The 24,826-nt window shown below is 43.1% G+C and overlaps 1 protein-coding gene and 1 long non-coding RNA gene across 2 annotated transcripts in view; one reads left to right on the top strand and one right to left on the bottom strand.

Annotated features, from left to right (window-relative positions):
* LOC116440260 overlaps nucleotides 1–2,519 on the top strand; it is an 88,656-nt gene extending 86,137 nt beyond the window's left edge. The window contains exon 5 of the long non-coding RNA XR_004238513.1: nucleotides 1,620–2,519. This is a non-coding gene — a long non-coding RNA (uncharacterized LOC116440260). The remainder of the gene's footprint in view (nucleotides 1–1,619) is intronic.
* The window catches only part of PTCHD1 (patched domain containing 1), a 36,049-nt gene that overhangs the window by 5,817 nt on the left and 5,406 nt on the right, over nucleotides 1–24,826 (bottom strand). The window contains exon 2 of the mRNA XM_032100819.1: nucleotides 17,030–17,690. Coding sequence (XP_031956710.1) covers nucleotides 17,030–17,690 — 661 coding nt within the window. The remainder of the gene's footprint in view (nucleotides 1–17,029; nucleotides 17,691–24,826) is intronic.

The raw sequence follows: 24,826 nt of genomic DNA, 5'->3' as shown, positions 1-24,826 counted from the left end.
TGGTAATATTTTCTCATAATAATTCATTATAACGTTCATCTTTACTAAAGAGATCCTTTCCATCTAATCCCAGCCTCTTTTCTGCCTTTTAATTCCTCCTCCTCCTTATTCTTTTGCTGATTTTGCTGTCACTTGTGTACTTCTCTGGTCCGCTCTTGGATTATCTCCAGAAATTCCCAAAAGCCAGTCCACTGTGTTTTGCTCTTACCCATCTTCCCTGATAGTATTAGATAAAATGATCAGTGCTAAATTAGCTGCTGATAACACTGAAGTGCAATCACTGGACTTTTGAAGCTCATGCTCCAGTCAGGAAGGTCAAGGTAATTCACAGATCTGTCTTAGAATTTCAGGCTGTCTGCAGAGTACCGAAGTTGCTGTATCAGCTCTGTTCTCTCCACCTGTAGACAATTATCACTTTTGCTACAAGGGCTATAAATACCAGTCAAGAAACCTCAAGCAAATGAAGTGTTTTGAAGAACTGGAACACCACAAGATATATTAGGAATGTTAGAACTAGATGATCTTGAAGGTCCCTTCCAGCCCAAACTATTCTATCATTCTATGAGTCTATAATCATGTTTATTCTTAAATGCCTCATACAGGCTAAGTATTTAACTTGACAAGATAACCCTTTTGTGGCCAGCACCTTTAACTGTAGGGGCAGTTGTAGCTGATTCACTCCACCCTTCCTGAAATCTGTATTTTGACAGATGGCAGAGCTGGTCACTCTGCTATGCTGAAAAAAACAGGTATGGAGTATTTTATAAAGAAATCACAATACAGAGCTCACAAGATGAGACAATAGGACAGCTGGTGTATGTCCTTATCACCTGGTATTTAGTGTAACAAAGTCCATACTCTCATGTGTATCAGATATTTTACCTATTTTGTTATTTAGAGTCATGGTATGCACCTCAAATGTCCAATCTGTAGCAGTATTACAGACCTGGCTTTGGCATTCATCTTAATTTTCCCCAACAATGTTTTACAGCTGCTTTCAGAGGCCAGGTCAAGACTGTCAATTTGATAACTAGCACTGTGCCCCCTCTTAAAGCTAATGGGGAATACTGGAATTCCCCAGACATAAAAAGCACAATCAGTGACAGGCACCCCGTTGCTAATTATGCTTCAAATAGTTATGTTCTAGGCTCAGTAGGGAAAGCTATTAAGCTTGCTTTCAGTGTGTTCTTTGTAAAGACAGACTGACCTTTATTTAAATGTAACTGATCACTTGCCAAAGCAGGGAGTGAGAGGTTTAATCCATTTATGGCTCCCATGAGTCCTGCAGACAGGCTCGTCTGTGAATTTCATATGGCATCATACACATTAGCGTTGAGTGAGCAAAACAGAATAAAATGAGGTCATTGAATATTACAAATTACTTCCATTATGAGCTTTAGCTATAGCATGTTTTTGTAAAAAAAAAAATCAGTGCTAATAGGCTCTTGCCTAAAAATACTCAAATAGCCATATTAATTTGGAAACCCTTTGACTCTGCAATGAGAGAAGGAAATTAGAGCTAGTTAAATATGATGCTGAACATGCCGTTTTAACAGGTATAAGATTTTGGATAACGCCTGATAATACGACTTCTGATGCCACATTCTTTCTTTAAGCAGGAAAGAGAAAACCACAATTTGCTCTTACATAATCTTCAAGACTACCCTAAAATGGAATCTGATTTAGAGAGCTGCTCAACTAAATGCATGAAGAGGCGTCACCACATGTGCTCCACAAAGCCAAGAGAAAAATATTTGGATACTCTCCTATTTTAGGATAGGTTCCTTTTGTTGTTTGCTACACAATCTGTGCACTAGGAACTGGTATTTTCCTTCAGTTGTACAGTTTGTGATTTCTCTGTCCATTTATATGATAGCTACGGAATTATCATTTACCTTTAAGAGGACATGCCTAAATGACAAAGTTGCACACTTTTTGCACCAGTGGCACTCCTGACCTGATCCAGTTTAGTCTGAGAAAAAAATTAGGCCCAAACTCAAGCACAAATTAGGCTTGGCAGTCAAAAGATTAGCTGTATTTAGCTGGGATGGGATTTACCTAACCTAATTTACCTCTCTAAATACTGACTGTAAACACAACTTGGGTAACAGTCTTCAACACAGTAACTCGCAGATGTTCATATAAGTCTAGCCCACAAAGATTAGGGCAGATATCTCCATGGAAGCATTCTTTCACTTCTCTGTCATTTCAGAGTTTTCATTTTTTTTTACATCCCTAATCAATTTGCACCAATTAACTCTATTTCTCTCGCTATCTGCTCTAGGTAATATTAATGAGATGAAGGAAATTTTTTCCTTGTAAATAAATTGTGTAATTGCTTCAGCTGATTTTCCCTTTTTAATAGAGATTTAGCCACAAATCTGTAATCATTTAGAGCAACTTGTTCATTATTCACGGTCATTCAGTAAATAATAAATATGAATTCAAACAGCTAATGGGCTACTGGAGATTTTTTCCTGCTGACATTTGCTGTTATGATTCACTGGGCATGCCCTACAGTCAGGCTGTACAATCATGAGCTTACAAGAAGTACACAGAAAAATGGGATTTTTTTAAAGAAAAAGAGGTTCAGGGTCAAAGCAAAATGTTAAAGGGATAGGAGAATGGTATTGGACAAAATGGGGATAAAACTTTTTTTCTTATTCTCTTTTTCTGCTACTTTGCATTTAGGAGATACTCCTACCATGTGTTGGAGGACTGAGAACAGGACTTTAATAGCCAAAGAAAATGAAGAAGATAATTACTGTTAATGCTGAGGAACTCACAGGTTTTTCAGCCTATGGTGGGCTACATTTAATTTTAGAACCTGATAATAATAATAATAATAATAATACCAATAAACCAAATAAATTACGCCTAGCTTAAACACAGCACTTTTATGAGCAGCCTGAAAATGCTATTTAAAAAGTTTCATTTGCCTCCTTCAGAAACAAGTCTTGCAATTACATATGCTCTGCAAAATCAATGCAGAGCATAGATGAGAAAAAAAAGCACTTGTAGGAAGCTGTGAAAACTAAAGCAAAATTTTCTGTTCCTTAAAATTATCGAATAATTTACCTCATTTTTAAATACTACTAATGTGCAGGCACTGAAACTGTTCTTTTTAGTACCATTTTCAAACCCCAAAAAAGAAATGCATCCTTTCCCCTGTTAAGTGGTTGCTCAAGCAAGGGGCCTTTATGAATTGGCACTGGCAGCCCAGGCTTAGTGCTGGCTCTGCTCCTGACTGGCAAACAGTGAAACTGAAGCAGAGAGAGATGAAGGGATTTAAGCAGCCCCAGAGCCTGTGAGAGGGCAGGGAAGTGACCTTCAGGTCACTGGAGTCACAAATCAGTTCTCTTATTTGCTTGGTTTAATTGCCTACCTGGAATAAGGGCTGCTGCCTGCTTTTATAAAAAGACTGAGGGGTATGTTCAATTTTGCTCTAAAATCATGTGAAGTTTTGATCTTATCATGATAAGATGAGGCTTGGATATCCAAAAAGACTTAGTCTGTCAGAGAAATTAAGGGGAATGACTGAGGTTTTTGGTTCTTCTTTTTGCATCATTCTTCTTAACTATCTATGAAAGTTGAGAATAATAGTACACTGTGGGTCTCATCTGGTTTGTCCTTATTATTTTGAAGGTTGTATGTTTCTGCATGTGTTTGATGCTTGAGTAAAATCTCTCTGAATAAAACACCACTTACACGTTGTGAAGTTCCAGTCTTCTGTGTGGAAGGCTGCATTTCAGGGGTAATGGATTTTATCAATCCCATTTTAATGCAGAGGCACACAAAACACTAACAACAACAGATCTGCCCCTCAGTGAGGCTGAGTGCTGCACCAGGATGTATGGTGCCCATTAACTGCCACAATTAACACCAATAAAGCCACAAATTGTTTTCCAGAGGGGGCAGACTTCACTAGAGGCAAAGCTGGGCTATGGGGTTTCTCCCTCTGTAGGCATTACTTCTCTTCTCCTACAGAAGTTCTCTGTTCCCACATGGCTACTAATTCACCTGTTATAGTCTACACTGGACTAAAAGAATGGTGGGGATTAGAAAGTAGCCTTTTTTTTTTTTTTTGAAGGTTACTTTTTAAACGAAATCTTTTCCTGATGCTGATGGCACAAAAGACCATCTGAAATGGGTAATGACTCATGGTAGGATATATAGGAGCCTTGTAAACTGGGGGGGGTGAAAATTTGAGGTGGAAGCATGGTCTGATGGAATTTCTGAGGTTAAGTATGGATTTTGATTTAAGGTTTTTGCTTGCACTGTAATGGCTGCATCCTTGTAACACTATCAGTTCAGCTGGACCAATGTTGTCCCACTCAGGTTGATTTAAGCCTGAAATCACCCCACTGAATTGGAGCACTTGTCTGCAAGAGGAATTTAGTGTGCTGTGAGAAAGGGTGTGAATGTACAGAGGGCAAACGATGTTGTACCAGCTTTCTTTGTGGGTATCTGTGAAGCACAGCCTGATTCACATTCAAAGTGGAGTGAAATATCATCTGCAGAGACAAACAGCAGATGAATTAACATGAAATAGCTAGGATGCTGTAAATTCATATCCCAGCTTGCTGCAAATGCAGGCAAGGTCTCAAGAACTGCTCTTGTGCAAAAATAGTACAGAGGAGATCAGAAACATATCGCAGGAATTGCCCTTTCCAAAATGGTACCTGCAATAACATATGATATAATGAAGGTGCAATGAATTTTCCTAGCTGACAGTATTAAAAATAACAATGTACACTGCTCAACTCTAGGACTGCTTTCCACAGTAATGTCAACAAAGAGACTGAGATAATTTCCCCCTGCTGACTTATTTTTTTCCAGCTAGATCAGTGATCTCATCAGCTCCCATCTTCTGACAAGCCAAGTGAAACCGCTAATCCGGACTCCCTTTGTCACAGGAGTTGTAATCAACCAGTTGTTGACTAAATACCCGGCCTGCCTCATGTGGCCTCTCCCAGCAGGCACGATTTCAGCTCGGAACATATAACAGGCTCAAACTGCTACCGAATATGACAGGCAGAGCAAGAATATTTGCATCCAGCTGAAGCAAATATTTGGCTCCATACTCTGTTCTCACTAAAATAATAAAATACTACAGCTAAATGAGATCCTTCAGCATGCAGACAGAATCAGCACCAAGCCTAATTTATACAACACTTTTCACTGAGTGGATAAGAGTTTACTGGCAAGGGTGGAGCTGACCAGCTATACTATCATTAGCATGCTGTTGAAACAAACTGTGGGTTACCCTAAGCAATGTCCAACTTTGTCCTCCATAAATGGTGCTGCAATACTCCAGTTTTGCTGCGTGAATGTCAGACCTGAAGGAGGGTGTGTAATGCTGAACATCCCACAGTGCAGACTTGTCTGTCCCAAACATTTGTGCTGAGCTGAGAAAACACACTGTAAATCCTACTCGCTTTTCCTACACTTGCCTGTTTGTGGGAGCCCAGTTCACAGTGTAGAGTAAAATCCTAGAGGGTACTAACATCCTGTAAGGTACTCATCTAAACAACTGTGTTTCCAGGCAGCAGTGTTCAGCTCAGGGGAATTGTGACTAGGGGACTGCAGGCTGTGGACAGTTAAATAGTCTTAAATGCTTCCTCTCTCTTTGGCAAAGTGATTGAAGTCCCAGCCACACAAGCGCAGCCCGACCTCATTTTATACCTCCAAGCACAGGCTCAAAGGCCAAGTAAGCCTGAATGCTATGTGCAGGCATGGTACACGGATTCAGGACACGTGAAGAGCAACATGGGAGGGGATGTACTGGTATAAGAATAGGCTGTACATATTGCTGTGCTTTATTTACCTCCTGTCACATAGACTTTACATGTACTGTAACTGAATTACAGGTATGACAACATACCTCAAAAACATGATGACAATCCTGTTGGGTAGATTCAGTATTTGCAATTATTGTTTTAAAGGCTACTAAATTTTACTCATATATCACCTAAGATGTACTATGGCTGCAGGTACTAACACCTGACTTGGGATCTTCCCAAGAAAGAAACATACTGAAATTAGGTAGGTGAGCCTGTTAGGCATCTAGGCATGAAACCATTTGATCACTCTCTGGTTTTGCTTTACATTTGATTATTAACCATTAACCCTCAAGTGTCAGGCTGATCTCTCTATATATATTATAACAGCAATGGCCATCCCAGTCAGAAAGCCCCAGGCATGCCCAAGTATTCCTGAACTTACTACCAGCATCAAAAACACAGTATCTTGGTGCATTCACACCAGATTAAAATCTGCCTCAGTCTCTGGAGAGAGAGTTGTGTTTTGTGCTGTATCTACTTGGCAACAAAGTAAGAGAAACTAAAATGTTTAATAATATGCTCTCAGAATCTGCTGTGTTTCACAGCTGTGGGCGGCTGTGCCCACAGAAACACACCGTGAAGAGAAAGTGTCCCCGTGCAGCACACCCTGGCTTGGTTGGTGTGCGCAGAGAAGACGCCTTCAACTGGTGCTCAGTGCTTCATGCTGGGAGACCACAATGGTATTTTCAGTCGTAGATCCTGCTGAAAGACTCTCCGGGCCATTAAGCCTGCACTCAAATTGCTTAATGCACAGTCAGGAAAATGGGGTGTGTCTGGAAATCCAGCACAAATTTGATGCCTCATTTAGGCCTTGTGCAGCACTCCCAAGCACAAAAGGGGGGTAGGTTCCTCACAAGACTCGTACAGATCTGCTGCACCGGAGTAATTTAGATCCCAGTCTTCTGGCAATGAATGTCTGCCATATCCTACATTTTTAAACTGAGCTTTTGGAAATGGAGCACCCAATCAACTCTCTGTTCTCCTGTGAAACTCTGTTTTGGTCAGGCATAGCCCTTTTGGACCAATACTAAGAAGTACACATTTGCACAAAGTGGGCACGGACAAAAAGAAATCACCCCCTCGGTCTCACCCTAAATTGTGGAGATGCAGTCAGCAATGCTTGGGGTACATGGTGCACCCCAACTATAAACTCTCCAGTAGTATTTTTTATTGTGGCAAACAAACAACGAGCCAATGTTTTAGAAAATGGTACAAGTCACAAGCTAATTTTAAAACCATGATCTATGTATTACTATTGAAATGAAAATCATTCCACATATAAATCTCTAGCTTTGAAGAAATACAAACACAATACACAAGACACACATAAACATTCTGTAATTTTTCTACCTATATAAGGGGAAAAGAAACAAAGAGCATGAGAAGTATTTTAATTAAGTAGAATTCTACAATGCCTTGGTATTCATAATCCTAGACTTCACCACAATCCCTAATCAGCAATGGTGGTAACAAGGTTCACCACTTTTTATTTTTGGAATATGTGTATTTTAAAGCTATTCACTAAGAAAAAAATCTTACTACTTAATACTGCATTTTCAAATTATTTTTTTAAAGCATACCAAATTCTGTTTAAATTAACAGCCTCCTATTACAATGATTATACATGCAATTCAGCACTTACAGGGTTAATCCTGAATAGTCCCATTGATTTCAAGAAAATAAAATTATTGATTTAGGTTTTGGGAGAATTATGGATGTTTTTATTGTATCATCCTTTTTTACTTTTGAAACAATGTAATATTTGAGATTTTGTTGTTACAGTGATAGCAAGAATGTCAAATAAACACATTTTAAAAACAGAGATACATTTGAGAGGAAACTTGAGTGGCTCTTGTATTTTGATAAGCAAACTAACTTATAGTTCAAAATATACTTTTATATATAAAGAGAACATTTAATTCCACTTAAAAATCAGCAAAGGCTTGTTTTGGCATTTAAATAGCATGCTGTCAGCTCTGTTTAAACGTGTCACTTGCTTTCCTCTGTTTTCACAAAAGACCTGGCAAAAGTTAAAAGTCATATTTCTTTCAGTGCAACAGAAGGAGCTGCGTGTTATCAAAATTTGGTTTTAGCTGCTGGAATATTTATGTCTGCATGGCTTGCTCATCTACTGACACCCCAGACCTTGTGCAGATCTGAACCGAAAGCATTTGAGCCAAACCTGTGCTGTATGTGCAAATCTGTGCTTCTGGAGCAAGCACCAGGGGAGCACATGACTCTGGCCTACAAAGGGTCTCCCTGCCCCAAAGTCCTTCCAGGAATGCCTCTTCATCCTCTTTAGCTCAGACACATCAGAAAATCCCCCAGGAAGCAGAGTGCCCTGCGTAAGGTGTTATTTGAAGAGACAGGGAGAAAGCCGTGTGGAGGACGACCGGGGGTCTGCTTGCCACTGCTGCTAGCATGGGGTGCAGACCCCAGGGTGTGTGGGGAGCCAGGACCACCCTGTGCACCAGGGGAGCTGTACAGGATGGGAGAGTGCCATGCCAGGGCAGTAAAGGAATGACAGATGTGGCTGGCAAGATGAATTTCCCCGTGGAGCATGTACCTCAAGCCTCACTAGCTGAGGACGTGGTCAGATGTGGAGTTAGTATGTTAAGAAACCCAGGCTCATCTCATACATGACATGCTATAACTTGGATCAGCAGACAAAATTGAAAACTGATTTTCATCATTAAGTGATTTTTGGACAGATTTTATGCATGCTGTGTAAAAGAAGCACTTAAAAGTGAGAGCCTCCTGCAACCACCTGGGCAAGGTTAATGTTTACCATGTTACAGAACAGCCAAGTAACATACAGCAAACCTCCTGGAGATGGAGTAAGACATAGTGGGTACATCTGGGGCAAACACATTTTAAATCTGCTTTAAATTTCTAAGGCCACAAGCTAAAATATCCTTTGCTTCTAGGAGTGTTGACCCAGTGCAATATGGGCCAGTGGAATATGGATTTGTTTACCACACTTCAAGTTTCCCCTTTTCTGGTGAGAAAGCTACAACCACAACATCTCAGGCATACACTTAAATTCTCCTGTTTAAGTGATGTTTGTCACTACTCTTACTCATAATATACAGATCAACCATATGTGAAACAAAATGTTCAGAACGTTGCAAAAGTTCGGTTAAAGCACATCCAACCTATTTTTACTGATTAAAAAAAAAAAGAAAAAAAGAAAAAAAAAGTAATTACAAGTTTGGAACTCAACCTGAGCTTTTCACAAAGCATCCATATTTATTCCAGTTCAATTTAATCCACCTCTGGATGAAATCATTCTCCGCCAGAGGTTTCATGACCTGAAAATGACTGGTCCCCTCTCTGCACACAAGCCTCTAGGCTATTCCCTATTTGGGGTTGTCATTTATTTGAAGCTCACAGTGTGCACCACCTCTCTCACAGACCTAAAATGAAGTAACATTGGTTCCTGCTGACATTCCCCAGGTCTTCATTGATCACCCAGGCCCAGTACGCAAAGTGTATCACAAACATATACATATATACTTCCTACATGTGTATATAAAGAAAGGATTCCTTTCTTAAATCTCTGAATTTCCAGTATGTTCACATCTATGTGAAAGTTTCTCCTGAGGGACTTCATTACTTGAAGAAAATCAGGATGTCTGTGCCAGACTCTTGGTAGCTGTGACTGTTTGGGACACCTCTGACAAAGCCCTCCATTGAGCCCTCGCATGGACTGACTTCCCTGCAGCTAAAAGAATGCAGACAGCAAAAGTGTAACAGCTTTCTGTCACTCTTTGCATAAATGAATGCTCATTGAACACGCTGCATCACCTTTAACATACTTCTCACAAGTGTTTATTGGAGCACCACCAATCAAGAGGAAATGGTTGATCTTACTCAATGACTGTACAGCACTTGGTTTCAATATTAAGATGTTCTCTGGACTAACTTCCTATGGATATAGCTCCTCTTTTCCAAAAGATATTGTAAATTATCTGAGTCATCAGCAGTCTTCTGAAGCCAAGAAGCATGTACATGTGCAGGGATTTCACTGGGGTTTGTGGTGGTGAGGGGGGAACTTGGACACCTTGTTGGCTGTGTGTTATGTGTGCCAGCTGCAAGCTCTACTTGCTGCTTTTGCACAGCTCAGGAAAGAGCTGGTGTCTGAAACAGTCTGCCACCATTTGTCCACCAATTTCAAGTCTGTTTCCTTTCCATACAATAGTGGCTTCAGTCTTTGGGTTCCTTAAGGGGCTTGGGACATCATCCTTCAGGAGGAGAGCTGGAGTGAGGAAGACCAGCAGGTGAAGAAGGTGAATCATCAGCTCCACTTTGGGTGGAAAACGCTGACTTTCGTGAGACTAGCTGCTACACTGAGTGAGAAAGGGTGGCCTGGGAACATACTTCTGCTCTTACCCCGTCTCCCCCATGAGGAATAGAAATGCCAGGTGATGCTTGAAGGACTGCAGAAGATGCATGGCTGCTTAGAGATGTCAGAAGAGACTGAGGGACTGAGGACAGGAAAGGAAAAAAGCATGATGAGCAACGTGACATGCCTGGGATTCTGTCTGCTCAGGGTAGATAAAACCAGATAATTTTATTCATTTCTTAGAAGAGGGATGAAAGGAACAAACCACAAAATGCTTCAGGACTGTAACTGAGCTGTGCAGGGTTGAACTGGGAAAACTGAGCAGATGGAGTGACAAAAAACCAAGTGTACTTCCAGGGCACTCTTGGAGTGCTTTGGCAGTGTGAAAAAAGGAAAGGATGAATGGTGGAAATCACTGGGAAATCTGAAGCAGCTGAGATACAACTGCAGAGTATAGTGGGGACCTAGCTGAGAGCCAAGGAAGTTATGGAGGAATATAGGGAAAATGGTAGGAGCAATGGGCCCAGCTGTGGCTGAGGAGAAGGGAGGATGAGAGAGGAGAAATTTAAAGAAAACCCAACAAAAATGGCAGAGGGAACACATTGACAGGAATGGGGAAAACAGCAGAAAAGATGAAGGAAGCTTAGGGAGACCAAAAAATGCTGATAGCTGTGCAGGCTTTAGGAAGGAGATGCCATGGCCTGGAGCAGGAAGATGGGTGAGACCTACTGGAGGAGGCAGCCAGATATTGCAAAAGAGATGGACGAGATGTGAGACAGGGATGTGGGGGCAGCCAGCTGAGGCAGCCAGCTGAGGGACGACATGCTTCTTCCCAGCATGAAAAGACAGCAGAGGGACAGTTGGACAGGTAGAGTGAGAAAGCTTAGCTGGGGAATAAAAAACCAGACTCAGTAAGCTTTACATTTTTATTAACTGACAGCAGGAAAATCGGTGGAAAAATACTGTACAAAGTCAAACATTTGGGGGTGTGTGTTACCTCTGTGCGTGGACTGAAGGGCACTGGGGAGACCTGTGGAGGGGCTGGTTCTCCCTTTGAAACTCTCTATATGTAACCAATGCTGACTCTTCAGCTTTACTGAATATAGCAAACACTTGGATGCTTTATAGGGAGGATAATGAATGCTTTTTGGATGTATTAATTTGGCATATGTTGCAACTCCCTACCAGCATGTTCTTCCAGAGAACTAAGCAGCAGCCAGGCCAGGTGCCTTACTGGCACCGAGGCACAGCTCCAGTGAGCCCCATGTACTGGTGTGTGCTGGCCTGAGCACCCTCAGGTGTTTGTGCTGTCAGCTGCCCTGCTTGCTTTAGTTGCCAGCTGCCTTCATGGTCTCTAACCTTCAACAATCCTCTCACTTGCCCTCCTGTACTTTTCACTCCTATAATCAAACACATTGACCTCCCCTCTTCTTCTGTTGCCTACCTTTTCCTTCCAATCTTCTTTCCCAGCTGTCTCTGACCTCAGATCCCATCTTTGGCGCTCCAATTTTTCGCATCCATAGTGCCCCTGTACAGCTATCTCAGCTCACTCCTCCATCAGCACAGCTCTCCTCCAGGCAAGCCATGTGGAAGGTGTCTGTCCAACAAATCTGTTTCTAAGCAGCAACTGGAACTTCTCTGCATCTGTGAGGTGCCACTATGAGCCCTGGTTCCTCCAGGTACCTTCCAAAGTGTTCTGCAACTCACCTGCTCCTCTGCTTCCTCCTGCCAGACATAGCCCTGTAAGTGTTCTTCTCCTCCTGACTTTCCTCCACTTGGGACTGAACCTCAGGAGCACCCTGCCTGGGTCCTGCCTGACATTTCCACCTGCTCCTTCCCAGTCATACCTCCCTTCACCTCTCTGTTGACTGCTTTTCCCTTCTCTCTTCCCAGAAGGGGCATGCTGCATGGTGGGATGCGAGGGAGGTGCTAAGAAGGGGTTTTTCATTTGTCCCTGTTTTTGCCTTGTTTCACATGCTGCTGCCTATCGTTTCCTTTTAGAGTGTGCTACAAGCTCAAGCCTCTCTCATAACTTCCACCTGGTTTTCCCCTGCCAGCATTGGAGGCTAAATATAAGCTCTTGGAGCTGGCCCCGCGTCCTTGCCCATATCTGGCAGTGCCTGGCGTTCCACCGCGGTTTCACACAGCCGATGCTTTTCACGAACTTGGCAGCTGAAGACAGCCACTTCTCCCCAAGTAAGCTGTATTCATTTCCGAAGGAACAGCAAACACATTGCTAGTTTGCAGTGCAAAGGGCTATGTTGCAATTTTCTTTTGAGTGCCTAGGTTCCACTCTGCCTCTGGGAAGAAAAAAAGTCACGCCAAAAACTTGTTCAGACAGTGCTGGTTGTTGTCCAATGATTTGTTTGGTAACACTGTGTTTTTTTGAGGAAAACAGTATTTTTAAAGGTTTGGCAGTTTTTAAACAGAATTTAATGTGTAAGGGAAACTTATGACGGCTATATTAGCATCTGTGCCAGACCAAACATCTGTAGTTTTTAATGAAGAAGGCAATAGGAAATCAGAATTTTAATTCTGTTTTTCAGCTGACACTATAAATCAACTATTTTAAATCAAACCAAGTTGTAGAATTTTTTTTTTTTGGTTCCTATGGTCAAAAATGAATAGCCCTAATTCAGCAAAGTATTCCAAAAGAACTACACATGTGAGCAAACTTGTCCTTAAATTACTTGTGTGCACACTGATAGATGTGGATGGCAATTTTAAAAACCACTGAGACGTATGCTAATTCAAACTATGTCCAGATGAACGGTGGGAGCCTGCCAATTTTCCCAGGTTTTAGGCTTCACTTTCAGGTTAGAAGTACCTATATAAACCTATAGCTGGAGAAGAACAGTTCCCAGTTTGACCTGACAAGACATCCCAGAGAAAAGAGTGGCTGCAGCCAGCCTGCCCTCTGAACCCACCTCGGTGGGGTTCAGGCCAGCCCCAGCCATGGCCACTTGCCTGCCTCTTGCAGCTGGGCCTCCAGTCACCAAAGGGAACCTTCATTCTTTTAGTATCTGGTGGAGAAGGGGGTATCTGGCACATCCCTCCTGGCTTCCGTTTTTGCCATTGAGTTAGAAACCAGGGAGGGCAAAAAAGAAACCTGCCCCAACATAAAAATTGTCACAGTAGTGACACACTATGTAGAATCATCTTTTGTAAGCTAGGTTACAGTAATCTGCCTTAATTAAAAAGTAAAATAAATTAGAACAAACTACCATGATTAAAACCAAAGTATGAAGTGTTTAAACTGGCATGTCATATTTAACAGGTGGAGTAGGCAAAAGATATTCCTGCCGACACTTACACAGCTTAAGACTGTAATTTGGTAAGTCATGGTACTTTAGTAACTTTAAATTCCCTGTTGGTGTTAAAGCTGAGGATTCAACATCTACAGAGGCTGGTACCCTTCACTGTAGCTTGTTTGTTCTTGGAAATGGCTGATGAATAAGGGATGTCAAAGAAAACAGGATGAATGAAAGAGGTATTACAAAGCACTTGGATCAGACTATTTTCCAGACACACTGCCGATATTTTTAGAATGGGCTTGTGACTGGACAACCTATTCAGAAAGTAATTCTTGAAAATATGAAAAGGTTGATAATTGTAAAACATTGCTGACCAGCTAATACATCCTGGAATGGCAGTGATGGTCTCCAGATAAACTTATTGAAGAGAAATGGTGTGAGATAAACAAGCTATAATTCAGCAAGGACAAGGGCAAACTTCTACGTGTTGTTTGGAATAAATGACTGTGAAAACAGGGTAGAAAACGACATGAAGGATCTGTGAATTACCATATACCACCAACCAAATGCCAACCATTTCACACAGCTGAGAAAAAAATGAATGACATATGGCGATGTATGAACAGCAGTGCCATATGCAAGATGTGAAAAATCATCCTCCTACTCTCCGTGCTGCTGAAAGCCTCAGTCTGAATCCTGTGTCTGGATTTAGGCACCACACTCCACAGAAGATGTGGTGGAATGGTCAAAAGTAAGAAGAGTGCTGGAAGTCTGGTAAACATAGTCTGAGGCAAGCTGCAATGAAAAGGAAGAGGACTGGGCAAGTGAGAGTGGTCCCAAATATACAAAGAAAAAGAAAATAAATTATTTTCCAGATGCAGTGGATAAATAAGGAGGACAGCTAGGTTGCAAAAGGGGAACTCAGGTTAGACATGATGCAAATGCTGTAGTGGTTGTGCAGTGAAACACAGGAGGAAGCAGTCCAAGGAGGAGACAAAGTGCATGATGAAAACTATCTGTTATGAAAGATGTAATCTCATCCTGTGTCAAATGATGTCTGGAGAGTGTCCCCCCGCCTCCGCAACGCTGATGAAAAGTTAAAAATCCTCAGCTGCTATAAACCAGGGAAACTTCATTAATGATGTATACCAGTAAAGGGGCCTCGCCTGAAACATGTCCAGTGTAATCATTTTTTCTATCTCATTTTTGCTTTTAGCCATGAGATTATGAGTAATAGATACAGGGCTGCATCGTTAGCCAGAAATCCTTTCGCTTTCTAAAGGTCAGTTAATCTATGATCTAATCTGACGCTCACTGAAATTAAGCGGAAGCAGTTCAGCGGGCTATGATGGAGGGTTCTTAGTATCTCACCCTTCAGTTGCCTCGGCTTAAAACATCCTTTATAAGCAAAACAACATCTAGGTATGAAAGACATTTCAAAACTCATGCTGAATCTTTCCGTTGTACTTCAGGAAAAAAAAAAAAGGCCAATCTGCCTTTCTAGCTATCTGCCAGTTTAAAACAGTTCTCATTAAGAACTCCAAAATGCCTTCAGTGCCTTCTGTTCACCTGTTGATATTCCCATCCCTTGGGAGATTTTATGCAGCTGAGAAGCGGGCAAGATTCACATGAACTTGGCTGCTCTATCTTGGCTTGTTCACAGTGGGAGTTGAGCTGCCCTTTTAAGAGTGGAATACTTCAACCAAGCAAGACCAAAAAAAAAAAAAAACCAAACAAAAAAACCCCACACTCAGGAAAAAGAAGAAAAAGGAAAAGAAAAGCAGAGTTGACTATACAGCTTGGCACTTAAAGGAACACTAAAACAGATACGTGAAACTTTTCATAGTTATCTGTAAGTCTTTGAGGATTTCAAGTCTCAGCATTGTCACTACTAGTAAATTAAAGATCTGAAAGGTTGTCCCAGTGAGCAGATATTTGATCCCTAAACAAAGCTAATATTTCATATTTTTGAGTCGCTTTCCCCATGTAATTTCACTTCATATGTCTGGAATTCAGACTGCTTTTCTGCTACTGTTGTAACACATCTGAAAATCCCCTCCTATCTAAAGCTACACTTAATATACACTACTTAATTTGAGGAATTGAATTTTATAATACATGAAAAGGCATTAAAACCCACCAAAGAAACCAGAGACTCAGGTCAGAAAGACACCCTTCTTTTGACTCTGACTTTCTTGTGCTGCATTTCCTCTAGATTACAATGTAGTTTAACTTTCATGGATGTCATCTGAAAATGACAGCCGATGTAATGTAGCTGAATTCTGTTTGTCACTGAATATATTCTGTATGTTAACTGGTAGTGTGATGCACTGAAGCATAGCCTTTAATTAAAGTGCAACAATACCACAGTGCTACAGCACTACAGTACCACCACAGCACAGGAACCTGGTGCTGGATATAAAAATAGCTGTGCTCAAAACGTGCCATATCACTAGATGATGTGACTAAGTCACTGGAGACACTCACACTTGAAACCTGAAGTATTACTGAACACTGATTTTCAGCCGGGGAAGCTGTGATCAAATCAATGCATGTATTATTCTCCACAAATGAATAATGGCGTGAACAAGGACATATTAAACACCTACAGTGCACAAAGCTTTTCACACTGGTTTTGAACCAAACACAAACAAAGAGGCTGTGAACTCTCCAGAGCTCTCATTTTGTCTCCTGTGAAGTCCTCCTGCTTCTTTGGGTACAGTATGCAGCATTCCCACAAACGCCCTGGTGCAGGAGAGGGCTCTGACTTTGGGTTGGGAGCAAGAAGACCACACTTCTGTCCTCCCCCTTCCTACCTTCAAGGAAAACAAACCAAACCAAACCAAAACCACTCCATATCCCACAGCGAGTGAAGGTGGTACAAAAGCCAGGGAGATAAAGATGTCTCTGCTGGCACAGGAGCCAGGGAGCAGCCAGTGCTACTTCCCTCCATAACCCTCTGCCGTGGGGTGCGCTGGTGCTGGGCTTGCACATCCATCCCTGGCCAGGGGTGTCAAAGCTCTCTCCCCCAGGGCTGTGAAACCCTCCCTATGTTTGCTCAGCCAACACAGGGACTTCTGGAGCAATGCAACCCAGAACCAACCACCGCTCTTATCCCACAGGCAGGCACCTGCCAAGCCAGGACAGCACCACTCTGGTTTCCAAAGGAGCCAGCACTCCCTAAATGCCCAACATGGGCAGCCCTATGATTTGCCAGCGCACCTGATGCTGTCAGCGTTGCATAGGGACCACTGCAAAGGTCTCCCTCCAAAACCAGAATCAAACATCCACAGAGAAGCAGCAGCTGGGCTCCCTCTCTGCAAAAGGCATGGCATTTGCACATCCTTGTTCCTTGCTACTGCACAGGCTCCACATCCCACAGCATTGTGTTACGCTATACTGGAGCCCCAGGCACGATTTTAACATCCAGGCACCATAAAAAGAGTTTCAGAAAGGAGGCAGTGTGGATTTGGCATGGGGCAGTGCTGCAGGGATGAGAGAACAGGAACCATGCAGTGATGCTTCTCGGCTTACTGGGAAATGCATCAGGGAGGCACAAACACACAAAAGAGAGAGGAGATAGTTACCTAACAGGATGAAGGGGATTCCCAGGAAGGTGGAATTGTATTTCCCACCAGTGAGATTGATGATCCCAGCTGCAGTCAGGGTGGCAAGGGTCACTGTCAGCAATCCCAGAAGGCCAAGCCAGGGTTTGCTGCGGACACAATCCTGCATGGAGCAGCAGAGAATGGCCAAGGTGACCACAAGGACCAAGCTTGTGATCAGGTAGCGTTCTGACACCCTGCTCGTCTTCTGGAAATCCTCCTTCAGCGAAGAAGAAGTGAAAGGATACATTTTGACTTTCCTGTTGGATTTCTGGAAAAGTTCAACAGTGTCACAAAAAATGGATTCCCACTTCTCTGCCACCATGTCATTCAAGGAGTTGATTGCCTGCAAGTAGTAGGTGAGCTGAATGGCTTCCGCAGACTTCACCCGGTCCTTGCTGTGCACAGTAACCCCACCGAGCTGATGCCCATTATACACTTCCCTGCCATCCTTTAAGTGAGTAATCGGGTAAGTGATTGCAAAATTAGTTCGATTAGAAGAACGAGCAGCCTTTAATTCCTCCAGTACATGCACTATGTCGTCCACTATGCATGTCTTGTCATTGTTCAGGATACATATATGGGCAAACGTGTAATTGAAACCAGGTCTTTGAACTTGGATCCTGGTCACTGCAGAATGCAACTACAAGGGAAAGAGAAATCACACACGTTATTCATCAGTTCATCTCGCACAGCAGCAGCCAGAACGACAGCAGCTCCTCACCGCCGTCCCTTTTCTATTTGATCTAAGCAACAACAACAAAAGTTCCAGTGACTGCAGTATTAATAGCACATATATTACAGAAAAAAAAAAGAAACATGCATCCAACCAGCAGTATTATTCCCCTATGTCCTTTGCTGGTAACTCTGGCATAATGTGACTTGCATACGTGCCACATGCATCTGCTGACTGGCCTCTCTAAATAAGTAAACTCAACAGGTCCAGCGACAGCCCAACCATGTCCAGGGACACTGTCATGCTCAGGATTGCCCAATTACTCTCTCAAGAGATCAACTTGAGGTACAGAAGGCAGAAGAGCACCATGACCAGGTGTGCCACCTGTGCAGGATTCGGCAGCAGCCTGGCAGTGCAGGGGACCAGCACTCGCTCAGAGTAAAGGACAGGCCACAGCTGCATGTCCTACGTATAGAGACTGCTGGCACAGCAGGGAAAAGACAGCTGGCAACAACTGCTTTGCCCTCTTTTCTCCTCCCTCCTTCCCCCATCAAATCCTCAGTAGTCTGAGAGCAGGAAGCAATGGCAGAGACAGACACTGGTTTTCTCTTGCTCCCTCTGAGAGGTTCAGTTAACCAGTGAGGGTCCCCTAACTTTAGGGTTTGTAGGTTATTGTTAGGTCTAGCAGCTCTTAGTGCACCCTCCTTTTTAAGTTGTTTCTCATCCTTCTGTAATTTGCCATGCCTGAGCTCTGACCCCAAAAACATTCAGTTATTTTTGACCATAAGAAAGGCAGAAAAAATTACCATCTCTTCTTGAAAAAATATAGAAAACTCTTGCAACATTTTCTGAATCCATTTTGGTCAACATAGAAGAAACAAGAAATTTAAAATATGGCAAGAGAATAGCCCTAATAGGGTGGGGTTACAATGCTTTTCAAAAATAAAATATTGAGTTTGCTAACATGTATCATTCTTTCTGATGACAAACACTGTTTAAAGAAATAGAAGACAGTGTACAGGAGAGCAGTAGAGCTTATACACTCATCTGGGGGCAACGGAAAAAATGCCTAATAACCCTGGCTAACCTCCTGCATCTGTTGAAACTAAACAGTCATAGTGACTTTATTTGCAGCAACCCCCCATCATTTATATGGTACTATGAATCTGATTGTTTTGTGATTACATTGCAGAGTCTGTGATGGGTATAAATTAGCTATGTTGCCGCCATTCCCCAGGATAATGTGACATCATATAGACAAAGATTACAACATTCCTATATTCTCAACTTGTTTCTCTAGCAGCTTGGGGGTGTATTTTTCCACATTTGAGGAGTTTTAATTTTTTTAACAGAAGTAACAGTTCAATACTGATATTAGAAAGATAACTTTGAGAAATGAATTGAACTAACAAATCTTTTCACATTACTGTGAGAACACGATACCTGGCCATGGTGAGAAGCAAAATTTTTCACTGTGGTGGGAGAGCAAATGTAACTGTCTATATGACAGATTAGGGTATTTTGCACAACTTTCTTCTAAAACAAAACAAATTAAAAGATTTATAGGAACATGACAAAGAAATGAACCTCTATGGGGTTTTCAGTTTGGGGTTGCAAAGCTCTGCTGTTTTGGGGTACAAATTCTAATGTATGTCACTACAGTTTGGCGAAAATTCCCTGCTTTACCGGATCAAAGACAGATATCTGATTTAAATTTTTTTTTGCAGTGGAAGCTACTGAATGGTTTTCATTGACAACAGCTATAAAACAAGACGTCACACAAAGAAGCGCAGCTGAGGGAAACCAGGAGGAATAGAAGGAATTTCCTGCCTTTATTACATTCACAATACAACTCCTTCAGAGAGGATCTATGGAGTGACACAACACAGAAGAAACTAAACTGACATGCAACTTTTATCAAACAGTGTGTGTTGCTATTTACCCACCCTGCCTCACTGCAGCATTTGCTTCCTTCCACACTTGAAGCACTTTCTTTTAATATTTAGGTTATAAAATAACCTCATCTATCACAGCTATTACTTCATCTTTAGTGAAAGGCTAGAAGCTCAATGTCATACCTAAAACACTCCTTTCCTCTTGGAAATGATAATTTCAGGCTGAGGAGCCTGTTCTGCAGCAGTGGCCTGGTGCTTCTGAGGCCATGCTGTGCTGGACTGGGCACTGTGTGAGGAGGACCTGCCCACCCCACCTCAGCAATGAGGCTTCATGGGGGAGAGGGATGCAGGCAGACAGTTCTGTGTCCTGGCATATCCTGGCAGCTGAGCAGCCCCCAGAGCTGGCTGCAAGCTCGTGCAGTTTAGAGCAGCTATGAGATATATCCTGAGCTTTGCCAGTGGCCACAATGCTTGGTCTCAAATCGGTGGCAAGCAGCCAAAAAAGAGGAAAACTTGCCATTCCCTCCATCCCAACAAAGTATGCTGAGAACTGTACCAGCATGCCCAAGAATTCAGCACTGGGAATCCTGACCCAGACTTCCTTCTCAAGACAAACACATCAATTTATCTGCACTTTTTTCAGACCTGATGCTAGGAAAGCCTTCTGCTGCCTTGGTGCAGGGCAGGGGTGTGCTGCAGCATGGCTGCAGGCTCTCTCTCCTTTCTCCCTTTGCTTGCCTGTGGCAGCCTGTGAGCCACAGATGCTGCCTCTTCCCTGATGAGAGCTTCAGTCCCACGGCACTCTCCTTTCTGCTGCCACACTGGGAATTCAGCTGCAGCCACACAGATTTTTCCACCCACATCTGGAACCCACACTCATAACCCTGGGTGACTGGTTTCCACAGAAAACAGAAGCTCCAAGAACTTACAAGGGCACATCCTGTGAGTTCAAAGGATTGCACAGCCTGCAGTTTGGCTTGCCTATGTTACACCAGGAGGTCCTCCAGGAAACTTCAGTCTGATGGTGAGGGCTGTTGTGTGATGGGGACAACATTAGCAATATGCTAATGCACAATGCATATTGCACTCCTCGGTGCAGAGGGTTGTAATAGCAAGTACCCATACTTGGAATAAACCTGGCACCTAGTTCTGGGACAAATGACTGACTACCAGATCCTCACTTATCCAGCTGTTCTTATCCTTACTGATCCTATTGGGAGAAAAGGAAATTTAAAGGAATGACAAAAGCTGAATGAATGGTTTTTCTTGAAGGGAGACATGCACTGCTTGCTCATCACTCCCAGCTTTTTCAGCTAGCTAACAGTGCAAGGAACCAAAAATCAGTTTGCTGCTGAGATGCCCGAGCATTGAGCATGAGAACTGCACAGCACCACCTAAGCTCCCTCACCACGGTGGCACATGGTCCTTGAAAGTGTTCAGACATGAAATAAGAACTTCCACCTCTTCCTTTCGCCATTGTTTAAACAGTGACCATTCCTTGGACTTCCCCTCTACCTTCCGAAAATGGTGTTTTATGTGTGTCTTGCACAACATTAAGAGATTTCTGGAACAGTGTTTTCCTATAGTCTTTAGTAATTTGCATTTGGTAACATCTTGGTCTTTGCTTACTTTAAGTCCCATGCTCACTTGATTATTTATTTTAGACAGAGAGGAAAGATGGCTTCAACCAGGAGACAAATCCCTTTTGGCAAATACCTCCAGGTGAGGGTTGTACTGGTCTCACACCTCCACATCAAGCCATGTTTAAGCCTGTGGCACAGCTGACAGATGGGAGGTGGTGAAATCGCACTGTCCCACCAGCTGGTTCTGTCCAGGAGGAGACGCCAGGAAGCAAAAATCATTTCATTTATCCTGGGCTAAGCCATTTGCACCAGGGCCTCAGGGAGCCATGGCTGTAAATTCTTCAAGCTGTTTTATTTTTGCCAGTCCTCCTACTTCTGCCACCAGCACAGGAAGATAGACGCTGGGAACCAGAGCCCTGCAGTAGGGTCAGTTTGGGTGCCCTGGGATGGCCAAGTCCCACACCGGGCTCTATGAGACAGCTCTCGACTGCACAGAGCTTGGCACAACTTTCAGCAGTGGCATCAAAGCTGTGCCTGAAGGCAAAAGGGTTGTACTTGGAGATGTATGGTCAGGACAGAAAGCAAAACTAGTTTTTATTCTTAAGTCCCTGCGAAAGATGCAGAAAGCTACAAGAAGGGGTGAGAAAAACTTGTACGCCTTTGCTTTGTTGAGAAATCCTTTCTTTCATTCAGAAGTGAGCAGGTATTACCAGAATTCTGTTAATTTAATCAGGTAACAAAGAAGTCTGCAGCCTCCCTGTGAAGGAAACAGATCCCATCCCAGCAGGGATGGGTTAGAAACTGCTGATTCATCTGCAAAATGGTCCAATCCCGGAAATCCTTTAAGCTCACATTACACAATCTCCTACCCCAATCAAATCTCTGGGCAAAGAGGATGAGGACCCAGCCACCAGTGTCTCACTTGGGTCTCACCTTGCTGGTGGCACAGCTTTGCTCCCAGGGAAATGCCACTGTGACAACGACAGCAACATGCAATGGGACCCTTCAGTCTTTGACAAGCTCCCATGCCCAGCTCATGAAAACACATCCTGACTCTCTTGGAAGCTGGGTCAGTCACAGACACCATTTTTAATCACAAGGATGTGCACAACTACCTCCTGCTCATCATATATACCTCAAAAACATGTTTGGTTTTGCTGCTGAGTGGTGACATGTGGTGTTTATAAGGGACATCACTCATCGTAAGGACTCGGCTGTACTTTGTACTTGACATACAGTTGATGAATGGCCAATGAGACAAAACTAGTTGGATATATGGATGTCCTCTTGCACTGCAAATGATCTGGAACACACATGTTTTACTCTCAGGAGCATCATCTTTGCAAAGCCATATTACTTTGTTGTTGCTGCTATTATTTGCCTTATTTGGTCTTGCAGTCTCCATCTGATGGTTCAAATTCAACATTAGCTTCGCTCCTCAGTGTTGCCACTCTTAGAATTTTTTTTGCTGTCATTTTCACCAAGTTTGTTTTTTCCGTGAGTCCTGGAGCCTGAAGTATTGTGATTTTTTTCTTTTAGTCTCAGCTTTCATTAAAAAAAAAAATTAAAAAAAAGTAAAGAAATGTCTGATCTTGTGGTTATGGAGGAAAGACTGAGAAGGCTCTGAACTCATTATCAATTACTGTTTAAAATTTTATCACTGTTTTGGGTTCAAGACTGAAAAACTAGAAAGCAGGATGAAGACAATAATTTTAAATATACACTTCATTTTTATGAGAAGCTGGTTTACTCTTTTAGTAATTTTTGCAGGTAACTTGTGCCAAGGAAAATGAAGATGAGAAAATGCCTTTAATGGACAGCAATAAATTTCTCCACTTTTCCTATGATCTCAGTAATCTCTGGCATTTCATACCTTTGCAGTGTACTTTTTTATTTACGTCAAGAGGTGGCCTCAGTCAAAACGTAAAAAGGTTATGAGAGAGAAAAGACTTGCACAGCTTCCAGCTTAATTTACAAAAAAACCCCACCATGGGTTCTGCAGACATCGGCTGAATTAAACTTTCAAGAGTGTACTTTCATCAGAAGGTGCTGAGGGGGAGGGCAAGGGAGCCCCTGGCCCGGGCTGTGCCCTGCTGTCAGTCCGAGACTGCGGGTGCAGGGCAGAGGTTCAAAGGGGGCGGTGGGCAGTGGCCTCCTGACCATGCGAGCCTAGCGAGGGATGACGAGCGTGCACCAAGCCAAGAGATTCTAATGGCTTGGGATAAACATTAGAAGTCACAGCTGGAGAGCAAGCAGTGAGGATCACTATGAGTAGCTTGGCTCTTTTTCTCAGTCCTACAATCAGGTTTCCTGAAGAGATGCTAAGATACTAATTATGCACGGGATTTATTTTTGCGACTAATTTTTTTAGCTGTCCAAAACACAGTGATTTATATTTTCTCCAAACAATTTTCATAAAAATAAAATCTAAAAATTGTTCCAACTACAAGTTGTCAACTGAGGGACAACTATTAGTGCTCGAAGCGGCAGATGTGCGTGCATTTACATTTCCATTTGTCTTCTTGGTAGCTACAGAAAATCACTAGATATGATTTTTCTTCTCTAACCTGAAGTGGAGAAGCTTTTTTAATCAATACCATCTTAATTCTGACAATCACCTTGTAAATCTGCCTGAATTTGTTCACACGAGAGAAGCTCACTCTCTTTTTTGGGACGACTGCTGCTAGAGGGCAGGACACCTGGGCAGCAGAAACCTCTGCACAGCCTGGTGTGCGGCAAACGAGATCAATTTTTTGTGATGGGGAAAAAACAGTAAAACTTCACTCCTGTGTCTTCCACCACCGGTGGCTCTCCTCATGCACCTCAGATGCCTCCATGAACACCCTTCCATCCTTATACTGCTTTTCAGGGGGCTCTTGCCAAGAGCTCCTCCAGCAGAAGGCTGAGGAACAACCCCTTCTGCGCTGCAGGGAAAACTTAATAGCTGCAAGTTCACAGATGAGGGTGTTAATTAACAACTCGGCTCCTCCTTCTATCTTCCAACAGGAGAGGGGGTTCTCTTGCTGTAAACCCCAACTTAAAGGCAGGGCCTTGTCACAGCTTTTGGGAAGTACAAATGTGGTCAGTGGGGAGCCCCGGCAGCTCTCCCTGAGCCCTGTGGCACTGCCTGGGGGTGGCCTGGCCTCGGTGGCTGTGACGCACAGATGTCCCTGGCTTCTGATGCCTGCCCTGCCCACTTGCGTGCTCTCCCTGAGGGGTGATGCCCCCAGCACACACAACGCATTCAGCCACCTACTGAAAACACCTGTCCTCCATGTGTTCTGTTTGTTAGAGGGGAAGCAAAGTTTGACTTTCCAAGGCAGGAAAGGCAAGGCAACATGGGATGCTGGGCATTCCGAGCACTGGCTGCTCAGCCGGCAGCAGCACAGGGTTTGTAGGGAGCATCACACCACAGAGTGAAAAAGGAGGGAGAGCAGAAGGGCCCTGTCCCAGCAGGTGCTACTGGAGCAGGGCAGGGGTGTGGTGGGCACCAGTGAGATGTAGTCATCCTCCCAGGCACAGGCAACTTTAGGACTTCTGCTCCAGGCTCTGACCAGTGCCTGCGGAAGAGACCAAACCCTCTTGCCTGCAGGAATCACGCAGAGGAGCTGCTGCTGCTGACACC

Source organism: Corvus moneduloides, chromosome 2 (genome assembly GCF_009650955.1).
Source record: "Corvus moneduloides isolate bCorMon1 chromosome 2, bCorMon1.pri, whole genome shotgun sequence".
NCBI lineage: Eukaryota > Metazoa > Chordata > Aves > Passeriformes > Corvidae > Corvus > Corvus moneduloides.
This window is presented reverse-complemented; position numbering and strand designations above follow the sequence as displayed.